This window comes from Gordionus sp. m RMFG-2023, chromosome 2 (genome assembly GCF_954871325.1).
Source record: "Gordionus sp. m RMFG-2023 chromosome 2, tfGorSpeb1-WG-v2, whole genome shotgun sequence".
Lineage (NCBI taxonomy): Eukaryota > Metazoa > Nematomorpha > Gordioida > Chordodea > Parachordodidae > Gordionus > Gordionus sp. m RMFG-2023.
The window spans coordinates 17737280-17757243 of NC_088776.1; the positions used below are offsets into that span (position 1 = coordinate 17737280).

At 26.4% G+C, this 19964-nt stretch overlaps 1 protein-coding gene across 1 annotated transcript; it reads right to left on the bottom strand.

Moving 5' to 3' along the window:
* Positions 1-5661: 5661 nt before the first annotated feature.
* LOC135923848 (probable arginine--tRNA ligase, mitochondrial) lies at positions 5662-18493 on the bottom strand. Its single transcript, XM_065458825.1, has 14 exons — positions 18384-18493; positions 18279-18344; positions 18106-18185; positions 17924-18063; positions 17802-17878; positions 17679-17763; positions 17565-17638; positions 14013-14116; positions 7919-8002; positions 7742-7802; positions 7615-7691; positions 7419-7543; positions 6889-7066; positions 5662-6640 (listed from the first exon to the last, which is right to left on the bottom strand). The coding sequence occupies exons 1-14, from the start codon at positions 18420-18422 to the stop codon at positions 6244-6246; spliced, it is 1587 nt and encodes a 528-aa protein (XP_065314897.1). The 5' UTR covers positions 18423-18493; the 3' UTR covers positions 5662-6243.
* Between the last annotated feature and the right edge of the window lie 1471 nt (positions 18494-19964).

A 19964-nucleotide genomic window follows, 5' to 3' on the forward strand; every position in this document is an offset into this window, starting at 1 on the left:
GATGCAAGTTGACACCGGTACCAAGTACAGTATACTTCCGAAGCTGACAGCTAAGACTGTAGGCATAACCGCGATACGTAAGACAGACATGAGACTCACTGGTTATGACGGCAGCGCTATCAAGATATTAGGTTTTGCCAATGTGAATGTTAAATATGAAGGAAACTCACATACAATGGAGGCCATTGTAGTGGATTGTAATAAGATCCCCCTGCTAGGACGTATGTGGCTCCACACCTTCAACATTTTAAAAACGTTCTTAGTGGGTAATGTAGAGAATGATCTCGAGAAGATAATCTTGACAACACAAAAAGACCTCGAATCAACTTACTCCTACAAACCCAAAATGGCCAGACAAGAGAAAGTTCACTTGAAGCCCGATACTGTGCCTAAGATCATACTTTCAAGGAGAATTCCGTGTGTCAAGATCGATGCAACGACTCAGAAATTGGATTGCTGGCTGAAGCACGACAAAATAAACCTTGCTCGAAAGGAATCTATGTCCGATGCCATGCACAAGCGATCCAGTTTGGAAATTAGCTAGGGGTTGTCTTTACTTTACCCATCTTTCGGTTTGAAAAGAAGACTGCACCATGAACATGGTTGGCGTATTGCGTGGTGATCATGAATGTTAATGACGTTACCACTCAACTTATCCAAGGAAATCATAAGCCGAATTTCTTTGGAGGGTGGAATGTTGAATATGTTGATCGATGTTATTTTATTATTTATTTTGGCAATTGATTTATTTTATATTATATCAATTTATATTTACATTTAATCGGTGAAAATTTTATATTTACATTTTTATTTATACATTAATTTGTATTAGTTATTTTTTTTATTATTGTTTAAAAAAAATATAAAGAGATAAAAAAAAAATGTAATGGAGGTTGAAAAATAAAAATGTAATATATCAAATAATAAAATTTAAATTATGATTTAAAAATAAAATGATAATAATAAATGTGGATATTAATACAATTCTAACATATCCTTACCAAATGTAAAATGGGCCCTAAAAATATATTATCAGCTTCATAATATTCAAGTTCTAATTTAAAGAGATACTTGATTGGAATACTTATTCTTTTATATAATATAACTATAAGTATACTGTTAATAATTCAATTTAGATTGTTGTATCTTAAGCTTTTTAAATTAATATGATTATTATAATAGATATAAAGTAAAAATAAACAAATAATATATAATACTAGTTGATAGCCCATCAAGAATAACGGGGAATCAGAATTATTCTTCTTTATTCGATGATGGATGAATTCCTATATTATGAAATGTGATCCAAAAATTTACATTTATTTGGATGAAGGGTTTTCTAAAATTTTCTATTATTTTATAAAATAAATGAAGCACATATTTGGTAATTTTAATTCATATGCATAATAAAAAATCTTTTAAACTAAATTTTTATTCATTTGTATCTATAATTTTCTTAAAGCCATTACTCATTTTCAATGAGTTTTGTTGGGCAATGTTATCGAAAATAAGTTATGCTAAACTCTCATCTAGCAAGAACATAATTTTTAGATTATAAATACAAATGAATAAAAATTTAGTTTAAAAGATTTTTTATTGTGCACATAAATTAAAATTACTAAATATATGCTTCATTAAGATATTTTAGACAAATAATTTAAAATTTTGGAATAACCCTTCATCTAAATAAATATAAATTTCTGGATCACACCTTTCATCATCAAATAATGTTGGAATTTATTATTCGCCCATCATCGAAAAAGGATAAAATTCTGATTCCACGTCATTTTTGACAGGCTATCAGTTAGTATTATTAAAATAGAATATAAATTACCCTTTTTAAATCTAAAACTATAATATAAGAAAACTATGACAAAAATGATTGATATTTGTCAGATGCTTCCGTTAAGTCAGAACAGCGTTCACGTGGCAGAAAATTTGATAAAGGCCATTCTATAATATCTACTCCTACCCCCTTAAAAAAATTCCGCCGCGATATTCGCCAAACCACGATGCTATAATTATATTAATAAAAAAATCTTATAAGCTACCATTTATAATCTCAAAACAAAATTTTTTATATCCTTTCAGGCCTATTTAGGCTAGAAAAACAATAAAATTTCTAATTCTTGTTTATGATCAATCGATAATTGAAAAGCTGTTTGGGCCACTCCATTGGGATTGATCATTGAATGAGAAGAAAATATAATCTGGGAATCTTTAATAACTTTGGATGTTTGCTAATTATTAAATAAAGTAGTTAAAATTTGTTTACATATTGAAAAACTTATTTTTAATAATATTTAAAGTATTTTGCTAAAATTATGATTTATTATATTCTTACTGCAATTTATTATTAAATTTACATATATGTTAACCCCTATACTTTTAGAAAATTAACCAATAAAAATTTACGCGTGAAATTGTAGAATATTATGGTTAAAAAAAGTAATAAGTTGGCTTAAATTTAAAAAGAAAAAATTTATAGTTTTTTATTTTTGTTAATATCAATCGTTTTAATTATTGAATTTATAAAGCATATGATTCAAGTCAAAAACTACCCCCAAAAATTAATGCCTACCCTTTCAAAAAATATCAATTCCCCCCATGTTAATATAGTTTGGAGACATTTGTCTCCTACCCACCGCGGCCATGTAGACACTGAGTCAGGAAATCTAACTTGAGACATTTATATATAGTCAGGAGAGCAAAAATGAATTTTGATCCGAGGTATGAGGTGAAAAAAAAATTATGTCCAATATTTCTGTTTATTTACACTGAAATTCTGTAACTCATTACCAATTAATCACTCACATTATCTTAACACCAGAGTTCCCGTTAGTCGACATTGGGTGAAAGTGGGATGTGGATTTTTGGGGAGAAAAGAGAAGGAAACAGAAGAAATAAAAAAGAAAAAGATGAGAAGAATTCTAAATATAGTAAATGTTTATACTTTACGACTTGACGTTTATAGATTTTTGACACACTCGCATTTTAGCCACATTGGCCTCCGAATGTCAACATCGGTATTTATAAAAAATAAACCTTTTAAAATATTATGTCAGGAATATTTCTATAGTATTTTATATATTCCTTCTTTTCCAGGAATGTTAAAGGGAATGAAGCAAAAAGACCTAGCTCATGGCGATGCATCCATTTTATAATATCTAAGAAAAATTGCCATAATTCTCTGAATAAATATTTTCGCCTATATTTTTTATTTGCAATTTATGATCTAAAAAATATATTGCTATATGAGAGATTTGCATACCTTATCATACTTTGTCAATTTCAGAAAAAAATGAAAGAATAAAAAAAAAGCCTTAAAAATATTAATTTATATAAAATTGAAAGGGGCGATGAGAAAAGAAACATAATATATCAGAAACCTGTAGAAGTACCATTTACACGGCCCTAAAATAAAAAATTTATCGACCCAGCACAGGTATATTTTTAAGACCGGCCCAGCTCGGTTTGATTTTTTTCAAAAATTTATATTACATTTTTTAATTTCTATTGTTAATGGTGATTTAAAATATTTGGATTTAAAATCAGGGCTGGCTCGGGTATTTTAAAAAAATATTTTTAGACCCGACCCGGTTATATTTAAAAGAATCAGAATATGGGCCAGCCGTGCTTAGGGACGGACCTGCAGTCTCTGAAATATATTAAACAGACATATGTATTGCCCCACAAAACCTTCAGCAAGATTAAATTAATAAGTTATAAATCACAAATTTATTAAAATGAATTTAAAAATAATTTTATATTGTGCACATAAAGACATTTTTAGATATTATATATATTCACATCGGTGATCTGCAATATCAGGCTCAAGCCCTTATATCTGAGATTTTTATGGGTCAGGCTGGACGAAAAAATGAAGTGGCCAAATTTATTTTGTATATACATATTTGATGAATAAGATATAGTGTTTTTAATTTAACCACTCCTCAAGATCATAAATGGTTGTTTATTTAGGTTCAATATATATTTTGGTTTAGGCTTTGTATTTTAAAAAAAAATTAAAATTGGGCTAGACCAGACAACTTTAATAAAAACATTGAAACTAGCCCGGGTTTAGCAAAAATTTAGCTGGGTATACTAAATTCTCACTGAGCCGGGACTGATAATTTTGCCATTTGTGTTCAAATTATTTGTTCATATTGATGGTACTATAAAATACATCATTATAATATTCTATAAATATAATATTAAAACATATAAATAAGCTCTCATCAAAACAAAAGATTAATTTTTGATTCACACCTCATAAAAAAGGTTAATTTCTGATTCATCCATTATCATATAATAAAGGGGACATTTCTAATTAGTAATTACCCATCTTCATATTGAAATTAATTATTCCCCATCATTCTTGACCGGATATTATATAAATATAACTATTTATATATATATATATATAACTATAATAATAAGGCCACTCTATGAAAAGATGATGTTGAGCTGTCAGATGCTTCAAATAGGTTGAGAGCCCAGTCCTTATTTTTTATTGTCCATACTGGACAGCAATCTAATTTATAAGATAAAAAAAAATTCAAAATTATAATAATTCTGATTTTTTCCTCTGAAACTATCAATAAATACTTATATTAGAATTAAGTATATAAAGAATTAAGTATATAAAGAATTAAGTATATAAAGAATTTTTTTTGAGATATTATGAAATTTATATTAGAAATCTGCAAAGTTAGGCCCGGCCCGTACCCGGCCCGAAGCCCGTTCGGGCCGGACTCGGGCCTAATTCTATTTAAAATAATCGGGTTGGGACCGGGCCGGGCCTAATATTTTTAAAAAAAATTCGGGCCGGGTCGGACTTTGGAAATTTTATTAAATATATCTAAATTTATCAATTTTATATTGAATTTTTTATGTAAAATAAAAATTTTTGATTTAATTTATTGAAACTAAACGCTATATAACATATGTCTTTTATTTTAAGTAATTATAAAAATTAATTTCTATATTTAAATAAATTCGGGCCAGGCCGGGCCGGTAGATTTTTTTAAAATAAATTTCGAGTTCGGGCCGGCAAAACATTTTAAAAAAATTTCGGATTCGGGCCGGGCCGGCAAAACTTTTTTAAAAAAATATCGGGCCGGGCTTGAAAAATTAGGCCCGATGCAGATCACTAATTTATATCAAAAAGATTTACAATTATCTTCTAAATAAATTATGCTTATATTTGTGGAACCTTCAGAAAATGATTTAAAAAAATGTCTTTATAATGTGATAGCCCTTATATGTTGCTGATGGAGAATAAAGAATATATTTAGTAATAAGAAAATAAAGCATTATTGTATTAAAATAAAATGTTAGCAAATTATATATTTAGTACCTTCAACTATGCAGATGTTAGTAATGGATAAATCAGAAAGTTTATATTCAATGTAAGCTAAATGATTGGAATAAGTCCAATTTCCAAGTTCTGCCAATCGCAGAAAAAAATAGAAAGATTTCATAAAATACTTTTTGAACACCTAAAAGAGGATATCGCACAAATTTTATTATTTATTTTATTCAATATTAATTATTACAATAAGATAAATTTTGATTATAAAATTTTTAATTAAAATATACAAATTTATGTTAAAACAAATAAACATTTGTTTATATTAAAAAAAATCCAAAATTAAGAATAAAGATGAAATATGAAATATAGCAGCGAAAAACGAGAAGAATAAGTAAGGAAAAGTAAGTCTAGCAAAGTTCTTTGGAGAGAAGACTGCCATTAAAACTTCTATAATTCGGTTTAAGTATAGTTATGACCAGTCTATGTCTCAAAAAGAACCTTTCTAGGTGAGCTTGCAGATGTGCGATCCAAATTTTTTAAATGATAAAAGCTTACTAAAGGAAGTTAAGGTGTCGATATATTATAGGAAAAAATGTTTTTTAAAAAAGCTAAAAATAATATTTTTTAATCATTTAATTGTATTAAAAATAAAATATGCTTGGTTCAATTCACAACTTGAGTTTTAACAATAGATTTTCAATTTTGGCATTATTGCACACTTTATGTGTTCATAATAAAATATGTATCTTGGAGAACGTGGTGTATATATATATATCTAAATACATTTTAAAAGTATCTTTTAACAACTCTGATATATAATTACATTCTTTTTTTATATGCAAAACAAGCAACGAAATATCCGAAAAAACCAATAGTTAAAAATAATCCCAAAAAAATTTAACAGATATTTTTATTATTTATTTTTAATATCACATCTTATTTAGGGGTTTTATTCCTAAGATTTGTAAATTTTGGTTTAACACAAGACGTAAAGTAAAAAATAAATATGCGCGAGCAGATAGAGCCTTTTCATTCGGGGCTTTGTTAATCGGTAAATGACGGTAACAATGATTAATTGAGTGGCAAAACCGGAAAAGATTGTCTAGATATATATGGGGCTCGGCCTGCGCTATTGATAACTCTAAACTGGGTTGAAATGCCAGTATATCTTTGGCGATTCGATTAATGCAAACTGTTATTAGCGCTCCGTTATCATGAATATCCGTAGAGTAAAGGTCTTGCATTTTGAAATCAACATTTTTATAAGTAAGACAATTCTTGGAATGGTCCGTAATTAATTTATCTTTAACCAAATTTGTTTCCAAACTTAATTAAATAAAAAGCGGTAAATATAAAAAAATTGAAATTTAAAAAAAAACAATTTTGCAATTAACTTAAATTTTATTCATACCTTTCATACATAATAATAACACCTCCCTTCCTACCAAAATCCTATTAAAAATATTACATGTATACCAAAAAGAGGATATTTTGGAAATTTTATGTTTACACCCCCCCCCCCTCCTTCCTTTACTTAGATATTATAAAAAGTAACGGTATTCACAATTTTATACTTGTGCAATCTGGCATGGGTGTATTGTAAAAAGTTTCCGCTATCGCCTTTAAAATCTAAAGCTTTGTCCCAATCAAAGCGATAATTTTTACACCTTTTTTCTTTGAGGACATTAACTATGATGCTCGATACGCTTAAGGTTTCGGCGATATCATCCATGTCAATTTCTGATCTTGTGGCTTAAATCATTAATTTTTAAAAGTGCATATATAAATAGAGGTATTTGATGAAACGAATCATATTTTTCTTTAAATAATGCCATTATCTTTGATAAATTTGACTATATCAGTAGAAAATAAATATTTGCTTCTTTTTAAAAAAAATGGCTTAGAAAAACTTCTATGAAAAAAAAAATTAAGTAATTATAAAAGATTTATCAATAATAAATTAAAAAATAAAATATAAATTAAAAAATTTGGTACAAAGTAGTTTCAAAAAAATAAAAATCTTGTTAATAAATTTAACCTTATTTTTAAATTTTACCGATATCCAGAATATTTTAATTAAAATTAAAGATTCAATTTTTAATACTATTAGTGTTTTGTATCTTTTCTAACATCAGCTCTTTTCCAGTCTGAATAATATCTTTAACAAGAATGCTGTTGCCTTTCCTACTTTGCATTCCCGTGATTCGACCAAATTTCACATGCTCGAACCTAAGAAAATAAAATCGCTAAAAAAAACTTCAGATAAAATTGATTTAAATTTTTCAAAAATTTATAAATACTTGCAATTTCCAGTTTCAGGAAATTCCTTAAGAATCTCGAAGACCGATTTGAAATGCAAATGCTGTCCACTTTCAACCTATGGATGATTTATAAATAAATTTTAAAACAAAACTTATATATAATTACAATGTAAATAATCTTATCAGGTCGATATTGAGTTACTCTGTGAAGTGCAGCGGCAACATCTCTTAAAGAGAAAAAAAATACAATTACATTTAAATATATTTAAAAAATTAAAAGTTGAACAAATTTTTCACTAAAAAACAAAATTTTAAAATTATCGCAATATTATATCCAAAATACCTAGTGGAATATAGGGAAGAGCCATCCGACTTTTGCAACACAATTTCAGACCCATCTTTCAATCTATAAACCTTAGCATTATCCCTATTATTGTAATGATTAATTGATAAGGAATTGATATAAATATCAAAGACCTGCAGAAGTACTTTCTTTCTTATCTCCCGGTTTGTAAAAAAAAAAATAGGGCTGTGCCGATCCACATATTTTTCACCGATCCGATCCGATATTGCTTCAAAACCGATCAGATATTGATCCGATTACTGATTTTTAATCACCCCCGTTTGAACCAAATGTAATTAAGAAATCAATATTTTTTATGTAAAAAATCGAATTATGAATTTAATTTAATTTTTTTATTTCACAATTAAGACTATAATAAAAAAATATATATTTAATAATATATCCATTTTATGTTGGTTGTAATATTTAATATATAAAATTATAATATTAGATTTTTTTTAATAAATATGAGGGCCTCCAGATTTTCTAGGAATAAGCTTCTACGATATGGACTATCTATATCTCCTGCCGTACTAAAGGCAGACAGATGATTCCGCAGATAACGCATTTTGCAAAATTATCTTTGTCTTTTGTAAAATATTTCCATAATTCAGATACCATATTTAAAAAAATTCTTTTATTTAAAGTATAAATAAAAAAATTGGCGTTATTTAAAAAGATTTAAAATAAATAAAACTTTGGGTGTTCCTTTCTATTTTTAGAAAAAAAAACTTTTAAAATACTATAAATCTATTTTAAAAAAGAAATAAAATTTAAAAAAATTATTTAGAAAATATTATAATAATATAAAATAAATATACATAACATAAAATAAAATAATAAAAACAGAAAAGAAAAAAGAAAAAAGATCGGATCAGTTTTTTACAGGTATCGGCCCGATCCGATATTTAATATCGGCACAGCCCTAAAAAAATCATCGGGCTGGGTATTTTTCAAGAAAAATATTTTAGGCTCTTTATTTAAAAAATAAAGGATTAGGTATAAAAAATTTTATGACCCGGCCCGGGGTATAAAAAAAGTTTACGACACGGGTTTATGAAAAATTTCGGTTTGGGGTTTAAAAAAGTATGCCTGTTTGGCATTTAATGGTTCGTTTTTCAGCTAGTATGAAATTATTTAATATCTAATAACAAGGGTTGTGTATTTGACCAGTCAAATACGATTCGGTCAATTGACCGGTCATATGGTAAAAACAATATAAATTTTATTTTGTCTATAATAGTAAAATGAATCTATAATATTAATTTTATACTATTTCTAAAAATTCACATTCAATAACTAATGTTTCGCTCTCTGTGGCAGAGTTTTGTTTTGGTTCATATTCAATGTTATCATTTTCTTTAATATTTTTTAATCAATTTTCCCGTTGTCGAGCTTAAAACGATTTCTATTTTGGTAGGAATATTAATCCAAATAAACTCTTTCTGAAGAAGAACTAGGAATTGCTAGTAAAATGTCAGTGCTATTAATGGAAATGGTGAGCAAAGCCCATTCCACTAACTTGAGGCCGGAATCTGATTTTTTCTCTTGGAAGTCACTGATTTCCACATAATTTGTTATTAAACATGCAAGTTTTACTTCTGAAATTTATAATATCACTTGAAATATTTTGATCATCACCACCTTATAAAATGTCTAATTCTTATATTATATTACATACTTCATAATTCGCTACTAGTAAGATGCTCCCTCTTGATATTGATCACCCATTAAATAAGCAGCATTGTGATCACATGCATTTATGTCGTTTATTCCTTTTCCAAACATATTTTTAATATTTTTTTAGAATATTTGACCAGATCAAATACTCCTACGGTCAATTGATTGAATTTGACCCAATAACTTTTAAAACAATCTTCTCTATTCTAAATGATAAATGTAGTTTAATACCGAAAAAGGTAGTGAAATAACTAGATGTGTATAAAATTATTCCATTTTAATGCAATATGAACGAATTTATTGTTATTGGTAAACATTTATTACGAACATCTAAGATTGGGTTATATGATATATTATATTTAAAAAATGCATATTATATTGTGTAAAATAAAATAATAAGATAAAAAATTTTTTGTAAATTATAACAAATGCAACCAGTATTTCATTTAATGACAAAAATCGCGAAACTTATGTTCAAGATAAAAAAAAAATCTTTTACATATCGTGAAGATAGAGAAGCATATCAACCTTCTCAGGTTTAAGATTACTTCTTATCTCTTCAAGAAACCCACCAGTTGTGGAAAAATTCTACACATAGCATGAGCTGCCGGATGGCCATAACCCTTTTCGCCAGTTTTATCCAAACTGGGCTGTGATCAGAGTTGGGCAGGACCGCGAATACTTGTATCTAAAATACAAGATAAAGATCCTTTTGTATCTTGTACTCAGTATCTTATTGACATTTTTAATAAGATACTAGTATCTGTATCTAAGATCCTTTATTTTGAAAAGAATCTTGTATCTTTTTCATTTTCTTTAAAAAGATACAGATACAGATTCTTTTTAATATTAATGTTTAAAACATTTACATATCACACAATGAAACTTTCTTTTCTTCGTGAAATCTTGTATTATTTTCTTTATTTTTTCCTGCTATATTTTTAATATATTGATAACCAAAATTAGTTGGAAATTTTACAGATCACACAGATAGATAGATTAAAAATAACAACACCAAAACTAAATAAGTAAAGGTTATATTTTATATGTAATATTTTTTAATTTGTAGAATGTTTAACATTTATAGTAGTGAAGATGAAATTATGGAGATAGGTTCTCCTGAATCCAATCCGAATCTTAAAATTCTAGATGGAAAATTTTATAATGTAATTCATGTGAAAAAGGACAAGGTACAAGCCGAATGTCAAAATTGCACAAGTAAAAAAGTTATTAAAGGTTGAACAAACTCCTCTACAAACTTTGTTAAACATATTAAAGCAGGGTTGGCAAATTTTAAGTGATATAATTAATTTCAGAAGCAAAATCAGCATGTTTAATAGCAAATTATGTGGAAAACAGTAATTTCCATAAAAAACAATCAATTCCGACCTCAAGTTAATAGATAAAACTTTGCCATCATGCCCATTAAGAGACTGACAATTCCTAGTTCTTCTAAAGAAATAGGTCGATTTGTGTTAAAATTCTTTTGAAAATAGAAATCAAAAGATCTCGACATCAGGGAAATTGATTAAAAAATATTAAAGAAAATGATAATATTGAATATGAGTCAGAACAAGACTCTGCCACAGAGAGCTAAACGTTAGTTATTGAATGACAATGAATTTAAAAAATTAATATTATAGATTCATTTTATTATTATATTTAAAATAAAGTTAATATTGACTTAAAAAAACATATATTTGAATTTGACCGTATTTGACCTGTCAAATATCGGTCAATTGACCGAAACGTATTTCACCGGTCAAATGCACAACCCTGTATTAAATTATAGTATACATTTTTATTTTATAATTATTAACATAATAATACCTATAGTTAAGTCCCTTTTAGATAATTGTTATTAAAAACTTTTATAAAAGATGGTTGATTATCAAATTAAAATCATTTTGGATATAGTAAATTGATATCGGCCGATTACCGATCCGATATCATATCTAATTTGTATTCTGTTAAGAAACCAATGGTTTTAATTTTTAACATCATTTAACTATACCATAATTTATGTCATTTAAATATATTATAATGATCAGTTATAGTTTATATTAAATTCAATTGCAATTCTAAAAGTATATAAAATATTTTTATTGTTAAATCACTTTTATATAATAAGTAATAACATTAATCTATATACATATTAAGTAATACACAATTATATTATGAAATTTGAAATAAATATTTAAAATAATATTTAACATTAATTTAGCGAAGATTTATTTTTAGAAATACCAATATTTCCAATTTATCAGAGGTCAGCTTGCAGCGATAGTAACTGTCAATATCACCAGCTTCACTAAAAACAGATTTTGAAAAGATTATCGCACACTTTTATAAACAGAATGCGCAAAAAAATAACAATATGGTAGAATGTTTATTAATTAAATATTATTATTAAAAAAATTTACATAAAAATAAATTTCGATTTTATTTATAAAAATAAATGATTTTAGATATAACTATTTTTTTAAATTTTATAACATTTTATTGTTAAAGAAGCCATTTTTATATCGGATCAAATTTTATAATATTGACCGATAATTGATATTTTAAAATAGGTGAAATATTGGCCCGATCCGATTTGATAAAAAATATCGGCACATCCCTAATATATTTTATATTTAATTATTTTAACAAGTTCTTATTAGAGGAAATATAAGCTACAATTGATATATAATATTAGATAATTTTAAAAGGCTCTTAATAAAATAATTATAAAATAAGGTAGAATTTAACTTTATTAGTTACTTTTATTTATTTATGATATAAGTAAAATTATATTACAATATTAATCAACAAAATTTAATCAATTTAAAATGTATTAAAGAAAATTGTTATGTATTTAATAATTAAATAATATAATGTTGTACATTATTTTCATATTTTTTATATATAATTAATGATTTTGCAAGAAATATATTAAAAATATTTGAAAAGAGATTTAAGTGATATTTATATATATGATATTACAAATGCAAGAATTGATAAATCATACTAGAAAATAAAACTAATTTAAAAAATACATAAATATCACAAACAAGTAATGATAAATACTTATTAAAGATAATGAATAAAAAAAAACTAGTATTATTTTTTTTAGAGATGCCATTTAGCCATATACTCCGAAGATAAGTATATTTAAAACACAGAAAATAACCTGCAAATTCTAATAAATCATTTGATTTAATTTTTTTTCTTATTTGCACATTTTCAACTCCCATTAAATATACTACTCTCCCTTCCCTATCCTATTAATGGACAAAAATTAATATTAAAATCCCTGGTTATTATAATTAATTCATCAATAAATATTTTATTAATTATTGCAAATATTCATTCTTATATGTGTATGCTATGTTCTTCACAAATATATAATAAAAACTGTATTTTATGAACTATTCTAATTTAATTGGTAATTATAATTTAAATTGTATTTAAGATACTCTAATTTAGTAAAAGATACAATTATCTTTTATCTTTTTGATATTTTGAAAAAGATACTAGTATCTGTATCTAAGATTCCTTTTTTTATAAAGAATCTGTATCTGTATCTAGATTCTTTTTTTAGAGGACCTGCCCAACTCTAGCTGTGATGACCCGACCACCACTCTAAAGGTCATCAACCTTAAAATGTTTCTTCTAGTTTTATAGTTAAATATTTGTTATATTCATCATCTGGTAATAATATATTTTCGGAATTACCATCGTCCCATTTGTCGGTCGTAAAAGGAGTGAGTTTAATTCATCACACTATCTATACGACTCGTCAATCTATTTTACTTATTTTAGGTTCCTCTTAAAATTTGATATAATTTCTTACATTTGAGATGTTTCTGGCAACATGGGTAATTGTCTGAGTTTAGGTAAGAGAAAAGATAGATTTTATTTGATATTTATAATAGTAGAGATTTAAAATATTCGACCCAGCCCGGATTTTATAAGTTTTGGAGCGCCGGATGTATAGAAATATTTATTTTGGCCCAGCTTAGGATTTTTTTAAAAAATAATTATTACTAAGTTATAATTTACTTTAATTATGCTTTATTTTAAGAAGAAACTAATCTCAAATCATCGAAAGAAAAACTAAATTAAATCATCTAAATATAATTGTAGTCTTGATTCGTTATTTGTTCATATATATCCAAAAACCAATCTATATTAATATAAAATGTTGCTTAGTACTCATAAAATAACAAAATCCAAAGTATCAAATTACTTTATAAAATCAATCAATATAAAAATGTTAATAAGAAATAATAACTCAATTTAAATTTGCTATTTAAATAAATTTTTGTTTTAATTTGATTATCTCAAATTTTTACCACCCAGCCCTAGGCCCAGTTTTAGTCCAAGACTGCAGGTCTGATAAATATATATATATATATAATTGAAATAAAACTTGTGAATAATGTTCCCTAATTTGTCTAAGCAGTCAATGATCTGCGATGCTTCACGATAAAATTGAGATTCAAATTCGTAGAAATCGAATTTTACTCCTAGTTTCTTTGTAATTTTATAAAATAGTAATTTAACAAAATATTAATGAATATATTGTAATCTGTCCATCTTTATAAACCCAAAAATTCTAGCAATGAAAATGATTTTGAGCAAAAATTTTCCCTCCAGTTGCAGTATTAAAAAGCGCCTTTTGCGTAAAGGGCTTGATGTCTAATCCGAATGGTTAAACCCATTTTTATGATGATAACCAAAAAAACCCCTTTTTAATTTATCCTTTCAAAAAAATACAGCATACATAATTTCTTTCTATTCAATGGCTCCTAGATTTTATCTTTTCATTAGAAATAAGTATAAGATTTGCATTCGCAAAAAATATAGTGTACCTTTTTAAATTTTGCGCCAATTAAAAATGTCTTTTTTTGGTTCAATAAACGATTTTCATCAGTATTTTGTATATTATAGGTACTTTTTTTAAAAATTAAGGTAAGATATAAAATTCCCAAGTTGTTGTTCTAGCATTTGTGACATGCGTATTTTTAATAACTTATATTTATATTCTCTCCTTATAGTCTAAATTGACTTCATCAAGATTGCCTTAAAAAAAGAATTTTTAGAGCTAGGGAAATTCGTTTGCGCCAGATCAAAAGAACAAAAAAAAAGATTTACTACCTAAAATAATGATTAAGCTTAGATAACAACAGGATAACTTCCCTATTTCTTGGCTCGCTGGAGGAAGCTAATGATGACGATATTAAAATTAAAAGCTCATTTATATATGAGTGAATTTAGATAAGGACAATTTAGTCATGTTAAGCAAAGTTTGCAGTCAAAAACCTAAGGTATGGCTCAACTTTGAAAAAAGATTTAAAAAAAATTACAACAGCACCTCATAGTTTAGTGGATTTATTTCAGCATAAACAAGATTGAGATGAAGGTGGAATTTGTGAATCATATACCTTACCTTATCTTTTTTTATTTATACATTTTACAATTATATGGAGAGTATACTTTTTAGGTGTTTTTTTAATCCCATATTTACTAAGTCCATGAGTGTTGGAGTAAAGCAATGTGATTTTTAACTCTACCATCAATTGTTTTTTTTTAAAATAACCACCCCTCCCACCTATAATTTAAAAAAAATTAACTATAAGCCGCCCATTTCTTTAAAAATTATGTTCCAAAGAACCCAAATATTAAGATTGGTTGCTTGGCCCTTTATATTTTTTTTAAATATACTTTCACTTAAACTTATGAAAAAAAAATTTTTTTAATATAAGCCCGTTTACTTATTTTGCCCGAAATATATTTTAAATTTATCTACAAACCTGGTGGTCAAAAAATATTCCTAATCCACCTTCTAGCTCAATGTTTAAACTTTTTAACATGCTCATTGCATCTAAAGAGAACTATCAGACATTTTTAAAAAATTGAATAAGATAAGAATTTGATATGCCTAAACTTAATAAAATTATTTACATAAATATTTATTTAATTTTTTTAGTATTCCCAATGTTTTTTTATACTTATTATATCTTATTTATATTAAAAGAAAACATTAATCATTTTTTTTAATTTAATGAATGATGCAATTCAAGTCATCAGGGCTGGGAAAAAAATTACAAATATCATTATATTAATTCTCTTGTAATCTTTCATTTTGAAATTGTGATAAAAAGCCTTTGTAACCATTATATTGGCTAAGGTAACATTTGTTTTGTTACTTTAAAAATAAAGGATTTTTTAAGATTTTTTAAAATAAAAATAATCTTTTAAATAAAATTTAATGATGTAAAATAACTTGCAAAATAACTTGCAAAATAACAAGGTTACTTTTTTAGATAAAAGGAATGCCATTTGTTACTTTTGACGAGTAACAGTAAGGCATGACTTTAAATATAGAAAAATATTTTTTGTTATATATTTATTTAAATAATTTAGACCGAATTTTTAATTCACATCAACCACTCAAAATCCGCTTATTTAATCAAAATTTAATAAGAGTAAGACCCATTTTTAATATATATATTAAAAGATAGAATCATGTAGTCAGAAAAAAAACTAATCTTTATTAGATTTAAACCCAGATCTATGCAATAAGTGACGCTTTTAAAATATAATTTTTTTATATATTTACAAGCATATGTAGTATTGGCAATCCTAACCAAAAAAATATTATGCTGATTTGTAGATTGGCAACATCTAAAATAAGACTAAAAGTCCGTTATCATAATTTTATTGAATATAATTTTTATTGAATTTTATAAACACAAGAAAGCTGTGTTTAGTAATAATAAAATTTTGAAAATCAATTGCAAATAATTAATTATTACAAATAATATTTATATTATAATATATTATTTTTGTATAATTTTATTTTCACTATCTATGGATAAAAATTTTTTATAAATAATATGGTAATGAGTAATACATTATTTTTTTAAATAAAGGGTAATGTGTTTCTTTTTTTGCAATATAAGGAATGATGGTAATATATTACTTCCATTTAAGGTAATGAAAAACTAATAAAAATGTATTAAATATTTAAGATAAACCTGATTGTATTAGTTAACTGATAACAATGAAACATAGAAAGAATGAATAGGATTTTCCCATTTTCTTTCTTTGTGGGGGATTTAGTGATCATTTTCTATTTTCCTGCAAACACTGAAAATATAATTATTTCCTCAGAAGACAATGAATTTTATGATTGTTATATATTTGGCAATTAAAACATTATCAATTTAACTTTCACTTTTATTACATATAATTTATTTCTAAGTTAGTCCCCAATATTTCATCAGTAAAAATGATATTTTTCCCCACAATTGGAGTTTAGAAAAAGTTCTAGTGATGTTGAAATTTAAATCTGGCATTTAATTCATCCATCATAGCTCAATACATGATATAAATATCAAATCATCAAAAATATATTTATTTGCTACAATACAAATTTACTTTCTACCAGGGTGTTTATTTTAGTTCGTAAATTTAATTAATAGACCAAACATGAGATGATTAAATAATGAAAATTAATCCTTTTATAAAAAAAGTTTTCATTTATTGCATTTTTCAATTTTTATTTTTAATTATATCACAAATACTTTTATGACTGTCATATATTTTAAATAATGGTAATGTCACCATTAACCTTTTTTTGAGGATATTTTTCAGGGACCTGCAAAGGTACCATTTGCAAAGCTCGGCCCAGTTTTTTTTTCAAAAATTTACGTCCTGATTTGGGTTTTATATTTTAAGGCCCAGCCCAGCTTTTTTTTAAAACAAATTCCAGGCCCAGCCCAGGTTGGTTATATTTTAAAAAATTAAAATACAGTGCTGGACCTTAGATCCGGGCCTGCATGTCTCTGAAATTTTTCATTTGAAATGGTAGCCACTAATTTTTCAAATAACATGCCCTACCCTGTAAGTACTGATAAGTCATTTCTTCAGATTATAAAATATATTATTTAACACAGAGATGATATTATGTGCTAACCTTATAAATATTCCTATATTCTTCCAAACTAATTTGAGTGATAATGTTTTTAAAATTATTCAAATCATCATTGCCTATTATATATGTTTAAACATATAAAAGAATATTTAAAACCAATTTCCATTTTACAAATTAAGTTTTGAGCAATATTTTTGATATTGTTATCAGATTCCATACATTTATTTATATATACATATGCCTTTAAAAAAATAATACAGATTATTGATATAAATAAACTTGCGATAAATCATTTATAGATATATATTTTAGATTTTTAAGATCTTTTTGAGCCTTCAATCCCAGAATTAATAGGGCTTTATAAAAAATTTATTTTAATCTAATAACCAATAAATATAAACCTATTTGAAATCCCCAATCTCCTAAATAATTTACCCTTGTCAAATTATAACCAAGCTTGTCATATCCATTTGCTAAAAAATTGCCTATTAGGGTTGATCTTAGGTGGCCAGCATGAAGTAATTTTGCAATATTCGGAGAACTGTTTAACATTGTAATAACATTTAAATTTATAGGTATATACCTATATTCAATTAATACTTTTTGATTAGTTGATTTTTGATATATATTTCCATTATTATGATTAATATTGTAAAATAGTTGCTTAAAATATTAAATATATTTAGAAAAGTATTAAATCTTTAAAGTATTAATAAAATATATAGCATTTATAAAACAAGGGCAATTTTATTTTACTTTTGTCAATTGGTTTATATTTTTATCTGGTGATGCTAATATATCAAATCTTTTAATATTATTTTCCTATAAATAAGTCAAAAACTATGTTAATCCTTTAAGAACCTTTATTGGGAAATATTTTTTTAAAAAATTTATTTTCATATAATAATTTTGAACAGCAGGGATTAAATATAATAATAATGTAAATCGGCAAAATTTAAAATTCTGACCGATCTAAATATCGTAAGCTATAGCTAAAATCATAAACTGACATCCTGTCACTTATCATATTTGACAGAATATATATCATAAGCTACGAATGGTTGAAAGCAATCCCCAGTTCCAATCTTCACCTCTTCGTGACGGGCAAACAGCTACGTATATCCATATCACTTCGCCTTGAATGTAATGCTGTAGTTCCCTCCATTTGCATCGATTGTGGCCACCCATTGAATCGAAAGCTCACCATCCCTTTCACTGCAAGTTCTCCCATGGACGTCAGCCTTGTCATAAATCTATCAACAAAATTTTTTCAGCTACCCTTAAAAAAATAAATATTCCATCCACCCACTAACCAATGGGCCTCTCAAATGAAAACCCCCCCTATGGTATACCCCTCATTCTCTGGACTAATGGTCTCCCGCTTATTTGGAACGATACTTTTGTCGATTTATAGCTAAGTCCAACTTTTCATTTTCTACCATTGAAAAGTCATAAATCTTTTAAAAAATATGCTGGCCTCACCAGCACTGTGTTCATACCAATCGTTACCAATACCCTACGGAAGTGTAGCCCTCAATTTCATAAAAAAACACAGGAAAAAAAAGTCAGATCCCAGGGGACCCCAATGAAGGATTTTACCTTTGTCAACAAATTTGGTTCCATGTCAATTCAGCGAAACTTTTATCGCGAAACACTTTTTCGCGAAACTTTTATCGCGAATGTCGTTTATCGCGAATGGATTTTATAGCGAAACTTTTATCGCGAATCCATAATAGCGAATACTATTCCGCAAATGCAATATCGCGAAACAAATATCGCGAATTTTTTATAGCGAAACCTTTATCGCGAAACCTTTATCGCGAAACCTTTATCGCGAAACCTTTATCGCGAAACCTTTATCGCGAAACCTTTATCGCGAAACCTTTATCGCGAAACCTTTATCGCGAAACCTTTATCGCGAAACCTTTATAGCGAATACATTACCGCGAATACAATATAGCGAAACAAATATCGCGAATTTTTTATAGCGAAACTTTTATCGCGAAACCTTTAATGCGAATACATTACCGCGAAACTTTTATCGCGAATCAATAATCGCGAAAATTTTATAGCGAAACTTTTATCGCGAAACATTTTAAGCGAATACATTACCGCGAAACTTTTATCGCGAATCAATAATCACGAAAATTTTATAGCGAAACCTTTATCGCGAAACCTTTAAAGCGAATACATTACCGCGAAACTTTAATCGCGAAAATTTTATAGCGAAATTATTATCGCGAAACCCAAATCGCGAAGACAATGTAGCGACAATTATTTCGCGAAACATATATCGCGAAGATATTATCGAGAATTTAATATCGCGGTAATTGCTAATAATGACTAATTTATTTTGAATCATTTTTTTATAATTATATTATTTGAATAATATTTTTTTGATTCACATAGTTTGTAATTTTCTTATAACCTTAAAAAATTTTT